Genomic DNA, 7,422 nt, shown 5'->3' with positions numbered 1-7,422 from the left:
CTTTACTCGATTTGACCTCTCTTACATAGTCAATAGATTGTTGAAATCTATGTGTGTTCTGACTAATGACCATTGTAAAGTTGTTAAAGGACTTCTACGGTATCCCAAAGAAACAATGAGTTCGGAACTTAACATCCTATGCAGCTCTGTCTCTAATTTGTATATGTATGTATATGCAGACTGGGCAGGTGATTCGAATGACAGAATCTCTACATCAGGTTACATCCTTTGGTATGGACCTAATCCAGTCAAATGATCATCAAGAAAGTAACATGATGTGACTCACTCATCCACCGAGACATAGTATAAATCAATTGTCAATGCACTTTCGGAGTTCACTTGGGAGCAAAACTTACTCCATGAGTTACATGTATTGTGACAATGTTTATTTATCTTACCCCCAGTGTTTCATATTCGTATAAAACAAATTATTGTAGATTTTTCATATGCACATGACTAGGTTCAAGTTCATGTTACGCATACTCATGCTCGTGATCAACTTGTTGAAACCTTCACTTAGCCACTATCTAAACCAACTTTTACTATGTGTCGATCCAAGTTAGATATTGTTGCACCATGCCTAGCTTGAGATTTGACTAAGTCATAGGATGTTATCTTGCTCATCTCTTGTTCCTAGTTTAAACAAGTCTCCTAGTGTTTTGGAGCATATTTAGGAATATTTACTCCTATTGTTTAGGAGCTTCTTTAGTGGATAATTGCCAATAGTTTAGTTTCACTTGATTGTAGTTCATGTAATTAAAGCTTGCTATCACATTAAATAAAGCATCATTTGACTTCCTTCCTCATCTGAACAAAAAGAAATAGCATTTAGTATTTAATTAATTAAGAAGAAATATGTGTTTTACCAATCATATAATAGTGAAGTGAGACATCTATAAATTAAAATCGGGATGATGCTAATATCAAACAGTTCTCTCTCTACACAAACATACTGGTGACGCCAAGCAAAAGTTTAAGTGTTAGCTTGAAGGAGCCATTTGAAGAATCTGTTCTGCTTGATCAGGGAAGAAAGTTACAAATAGAAGTGCACCTGAAAGATCAGTCAAATCCTTTATCAGATGCACAAAGATCAATTCATTATGCATGAAATAATATTTACATATAATCAGGGGCGGTTCAACAAATCTCGTGGCCTAAGGCAAAATCATATTAAGAGGTCCTTAAATTTATTTTATAAAATGTATACATTAACAAGGAAATCTATTTTCTACACAATAGATTAATCATTTAAGACAAAAAATATCAATTTTTACACATAAAAAAAGAAAAGGAAGAAGAGTACAAAAAATAAAAGTGATGGATTATCGATGTTAAGCTTCAAAACTCAAATTGTAATTTTAATTTGGCTATCATCACAAATAAGAAAAAGAAAAGAACATACATAACTTAATAGTAGAGTTTTGAGCATGGATACTAACAAAAATATCCAAATTTCAGATCAATTTAAATGATATAATTATTTTTAAATGATATAATTCATTTCATTAAGTAGCACGTGAATATCTAAAACAAATTATAAAATTTTCATATAATATATTAAATTAAAACGAAAAGGAAATTTGTGCATGAATATTTTTATGTCCACGTAGTCTAAGAAAAAATTGAAAAAAATTCATTATGTTATCAATATATATAACTTAGTTCCTATATAAAAAGGATAAAATATAAAATTGGAAGTTAAAACAAATATATCAACTAATGAGTGAAAAGATTATGAGAATTTATGAACTTATTGGTAAAAAATACTCTCAAACAAATAATAATAAAAAATATACAATAACAATTTTATTTATATAAATTATATTAATATATAATCAAATTAATAATAATAATTTAAACAAATTTGGGGCCTTCAAATTTTTGAGGCCTAAGGCAATGGCCTCACTGGCCAAGCCTTAGAGCCGCCCCTGCATATAATTCTACGAACGTACACAAACCTTACCCATATCTTGGAGAAGTAGAGAGGTTCTTTTCAAAGACATTACAATGCAATTTGACTTGCTACGAAAATTTATTGCTAGAAAAGTTGCCTCCAACATAGGGCCGACTCAACAAGATTGGGGGCCTGAAGCGAAATTTGAGGGAGGGACCCTAATATTTTATTTTTTCATCATATATACTTTTATTTAAAATCTATTTTTCTAGCTTTTTTAGATGCGAAATCATTAGTTACTGTTGTATAATCGATTGTTTTAATAATTGCTTTTCAATTGATAATATAGCTAATTCATTCGATCTCTCTTGAGACATCGTTGATCTTAAATAAGATTTAATCAATTTTAGTTTCGAAAAACTTCTTTCAGCTGAGGCAACGGTTAGAGAAACTGTTAACATTATTCCATAAGCAATATATGTATTTGGAAAATAATCAAGTCTTTTATTTGATTGTGTATATTCATTAGATCATTATCTTCTACATGTATTATTTCTCTTAACACTTTCAATTCAAAAAATAAATCTAAATCATCAATAACAGAATAACTATTACTCCATCCGTTTCAAAAAGAATGACCTCCTTTCCTTTTTAGTCTTTTTAAAAAAGAATGACCTCTTTCCTTTTTTGGTAACATTTTAATTTCAGTTTTCCACGTGACATGTTTAAAGCCACAAGATTGAAGGACAATTTAGTACATTTGACATAATTTTAATTTAGGACCATAAGATTCAAAAGTCTTCTTTATTTTCTAAAACTCCGTGCCAAGTCAAATCATGTCACTCTTTTTTAAACGGAGGGAGTATGTGTTAAAGTTCAAGGTTAAGACAGTGTTTTTAAAATTCTCATCATCTAGTAATATCAATTTACCACTAAATAAGAAACAAAAAATATTTTCATATGCTTCAATTGGTTCAAATCTATTTTGAAGTGAAAGAAAATAGATTGATCTACTATATATATATATAAACTAATCAACTCTAGTTTCAAGGGATTTTGTGATTTCGTTATCAATATTTTCATCAAATTGTTTCTTACGAAATTCGGGTTCTATATTCATTTCATATGCAATTTCCTTAGTAGAAATCATACCACTCATAGTACATATAAAAAAATTTTAAAATAACATTCATAAGTAATTTTTTTTTTAAAAAAATGGGCCCCCAAAAATATGGGGCCCCAAGCGATTGCTTTAGTGGCCTAGGGGTTAAGACGGCCCTGCGTCCAACAATATGTTGACTAATTTGAGTGTGTAAAATTTTCTCAATGCACAAAACTTAAAACACTTATGAGGAAGCATTGAAGATATACTCTTATACAACTTACAGATAAGCACAGTTCCAAGAACTGCTGAAATCTTGCCCTGTATGGTAACCAGACCAGCTTTGCCAGCATCTTGCAGTTCTTTTGAACCGACGGAATCAAATGTACCTAATAAAGACAATTATATTAAGTTTCACACTATAACAAAAACAACTTTTAGCGGCAATAAATAGACACATTAATAAAGAGTGTTAAAGTCTTTACCGACATTAGTTAAGTGTGATTAGATATAATATCATTAAAGGCTTTAGGGACATATATAAAGAGTGCTAATTGCCGCTAAAAATACATATTTAGCGGCAATTCAACTATTGTCGTTAATTAATTGCCGCTAAAGATCATTTTTATGTAGTGTCAGCTAGTCCTTAAATACAAGTAATTTTAAATTGAAGTGTTAACTTCATGTTTTACCAGGTTTTACGGTCTGAAGACCTGATGTTATGCACGCTATGTTGTCATAACCTGCTCTCTCTAATCTCTCGGCAGCAGCTGCGGACCTTAAAGGACAAACGATGATCAACACAAGTTAAAGAGATAAGGAAAAGGTAAGTTATCATCATCCATCAATAGATATACTCGAAATGGTTGAAAGAGAAAATGACATAAATAGTCCCTTAATTATATGAATAAGTCTAAAATGGTCCCTTAACTATACACTTAATAGATTTAGTCCTTAAACTATTCAAAAACTTATTAGATTTGGTCCCTTAACTATACACTTATCAATTTTAGTCCCTTAATTATAAACTTACCGATTTTAGTCCTTTAAGTATTCAAAAACTTATCATGTTTGGTCTTTGTCCATTTTTTAAATACAAATATCTTAGATTTATATTAATGGAAATCTTCGTGAAATTAAATCTTTAACCCATTTTTTAAGTTGTTTCTCTATCCCCACCATTTTTTCTTCAAACTACTCTTATGAAAAGAACAATAACGTCAACGATTCAAAATAAAATTAATGAGGAAAGAAGATATAAGTCCTAATTTTATTCAATTGAGGATAAAATTAAGCATATAATTGTTGTTAATGACTTGAATTCGCACTTGAATATGATAATCAGTGTGAATTTTATTTAATTTACTCAAATTTCTTTACGTAAAATAAAATGAAAAGAATAATAAAATTGACCTATTTAAAAAAAATTAAAAAATTGCAAATCTATCATTTTATAAATTTCAATTTCTGAAAAAATTAAACGAATTCCGTTCAATGAAATCGTTGAAGTACAAACTTTGGATTTAACGGGTAATAATTTTTTTCTTTTTATAATGAACTTTTAGCATATTCAAGTCATTAGTAGCAATAATATGCTTCATTTATCATCTGTTGAATAAAATTATGACTTATATTTTTGAATTTTATTTTAAATCGTTGAGGTTAAGGTTCTTCGCATAAGGTTAATTTGAAGAAAATGTAGCGGAGAGAGAGAAACAATAGGAAAAATTGCTAAAAGATTTAATTTCTCGAGGCATGAATTCCGTAAATATAAACCTAAGCTATTTGTATTAAGAAAATGGACAAAGACCAAACCTGAAAGTTTTTGAATACTTAAAGGACTAAAATCGATAAGTTTATAGTTAAGGGACTAAAACCTGTAAGTGTATAGTTAAGAGACCAAAACTGATAAGTTTTTAAATAGTTAAATGACTAAATCCGTTAAGTGTATAGTTAATGGATCATTTTAAACCTACTCCTATAATTAAGAGACCATTTATGTCATTTTCTCAATCTTTCTACTTAATCATTTACCAACTAAATCCTTAAACTCAATAAAAAAATATTTTTAAACCCTTCCTATCATGTGTGTAGCTCACTCGCCCTTAAATAGATGACATGTTAATTTTATGTAACATAAATTAACAATACGTCATAATTATCTTCATTAACTATTTTAAAAATTATTAATCAAAATATTAAATAAACGGTAAAATTCCTATTTTCTCACCTTCCGTCCACCTCCCTCAAGCCACAACCATCGTCACCATCATCTTCACAACCACCATCACCATCACCATCACCTCCACCCTCTTAATCTTTTTTTCTTCCTTTTAAATTTGTCTTCATACAAAAGTAGATCAGAGACATCGGGAATGAAAATCTTGAATCTTGAAAATAAAAGATCTAAATTGTCATCTTCCTTTGTTTCCTTTCCTTTTTCTTCCCTTGTAAGTCTTTTGTGTTTGGAAATTTTACTCTTTAATGGTGATATTTGGTGAGACTAAAATGAAAACAAAAAAATGAAAAAGGGGGATGGATCTACTATTATTGTAAATTTATAGGTGAAAGGTGATGTTTGAAGAAATAAACTACTTTTAATTTGATGATGAATAGAAAAGGTATTCAATATATGTTTTTCTACGTAGAGGCGAATTTAAGGCTAAAATATGGAGCACGTGAATTTGTAGTTTCTCAGAAAGATTAGGTATTTAATGTATACGATTTTTAGAATTAGTATAATGTTATCTGTTGACACTCGTGTTATAAGAAGACTAAATGATTCACTTGATCAAATGTTGAGTTATTCCTTAAGTGCTAGGATCAATATAATTCTGACCTAAAACCCTTAGATAAATTGAGTTGAGAAAAAAATATCTTCATCAAGAATGATTCATTATGACTTGGAATAAAATTTAGGGAAAATGCATAAGTATCCCTCCAACCTATGCCCGAAATTTCATACACACTTATACTATACTAAGGTCCTATTACCTCCCCTGAACTTATTTTATAAATAATTTTCTACCCCTTTTCGGCCCACATGACACTATCTTCTAGGCCCATGGCATATTTATAATTTTTTCAAGCTATCTGGTTGATAGTGCCACGTAGTGGGACATTAGTACAGTATAAGTGTGTCTCTGGAACAAACATGCACGTTCTCAAAGACTAGTAGTACCATAGAGACAAGAGATTGGTGGAGTAATTGATTTTTCAGATAGACTTACCTTAGACCCTCTTGACAGACAAGTAAGAGCTTGCTTTCAGGAGAAAATTGAGATTTAACAGATTGCACAAATTCAGGATTGGCCTTAGTAAATGGCAATCCAAAAAATAAACCAGCAAAATTATTGTGGAGTTGCCTCTTTACAATGGTCCCTGTACAACAAAATCGAATAATCAATCTCATCTGAATTTTTTTTAAAAAAAAACATAAAAAACTTACCTATGTCATTATCTGTGTTCTCAATAAAGAGTGGTACATGATAGCAGTTTTTGATATGAGCTCTCTCAAATTGAGTTTTGTCACGAACATCTACTACTGCATATCCCTCAACACCAACAAGTTTCTTCGCCTCCTCAGCATTCACAAATTCAACTTGTGCTTTTATTTGAAAACCTCTTATTCCTCTTTGTTTCCCTTTCATAACTAACAAAGATTTAGATGATTCCGATCCCAATCCCAACACGCTGAAACGTACAAAATACATCAATTCATACACAAACTTATATATATACAAATCAGTCTTATTTTTTTTTTACCTCTGAGAAGAGAGACCATAGCAAGTAATCCCTGCCATCGTTTCCCAATTCCTTTTTTTTTTTTCTTACACACCAAATCCCATTCCCATGTTTAGATAGTTTCTTCCATATCCCTGCCCCACAAGAAATTTAAGATGGTCAATAGAATTCTGCCACGTGGAACACAATAGATATACTTTTTCCTTTATCCAGGCTCCATTCAATAATAATAATAATAATAATAATAATAATAATAATAATAATAACAATAACAATAACAATAACAATAATAATAATAACAATAACAATAACAATAACAATAACAATAACAATAACATAAAAATAACCTTCCGCAGTTATTTCTCTTATATGGGATGGAGAGAGTACTATATTCCTAATCTTTAATTTCCAATTAAGATAAATAACCAAATTTAATGTTTGCAACCATTAAATATAATTATAAAAATACAAAGATATAATAGAGGACATCAATGGCAAGAAAATGGAGTTTTCATGTATATATCTAATCACATTACTAACACAATGATCCCATAACCTAGATATAAAACTTCGCCACTCATAGTTTTAAGGATAGAAACAATACCCAATAGAATATTTATGAAAGCTTACAAAAGTGTTAAAAGAAGATGACAAATTAAAATAAAATTTTTTGGTCTCTTTA

The 7,422-nt window shown here is 29.8% G+C and overlaps 1 protein-coding gene across 1 annotated transcript; it reads right to left on the bottom strand.

The window, feature by feature from the left end:
* Positions 1-808: 808 nt before the first annotated feature.
* Positions 809-6,881, bottom strand: LOC125861025 (rhodanese-like domain-containing protein 9, chloroplastic). Its single transcript, XM_049541112.1, has 6 exons — positions 6,762-6,881; positions 6,445-6,689; positions 6,227-6,377; positions 3,689-3,774; positions 3,281-3,385; positions 809-1,051 (listed from the first exon to the last, which is right to left on the bottom strand). The coding sequence occupies exons 1-6, from the start codon at positions 6,797-6,799 to the stop codon at positions 981-983; spliced, it is 696 nt and encodes a 231-aa protein (XP_049397069.1). The 5' UTR covers positions 6,800-6,881; the 3' UTR covers positions 809-980.
* Positions 6,882-7,422: the final 541 nt, after the last annotated feature.

Source organism: Solanum stenotomum, chromosome 3 (assembly GCF_019186545.1).
Source record: "Solanum stenotomum isolate F172 chromosome 3, ASM1918654v1, whole genome shotgun sequence".
NCBI lineage: Eukaryota > Viridiplantae > Streptophyta > Magnoliopsida > Solanales > Solanaceae > Solanum > Solanum stenotomum.
The sequence above is the reverse complement of the archived record's forward strand: the minus strand, read 5'-3'. Positions and strand labels throughout refer to the sequence as shown.

Bases quoted from the DNA above. Each gene is read 5' to 3' on its own strand.
- LOC125861025 (XM_049541112.1), bottom strand. From the start codon at position 6,799: ATGGCAGGGATTACTTGCTATGGTCTCTCTTCTCAGAG. The intron at 6,378-6,444 runs GTAAGTTTTTTA...TTTGTTGTACAG, and splicing joins GAACACAGATAATGACATAG to GGACCATTGTAAAGAGGCAA. The intron at 1,052-3,280 runs GTAAGTTGTATA...CTGATCTTTCAG, and splicing joins TCTTGGAACTGTGCTTATCT to GTGCACTTCTATTTGTAACT.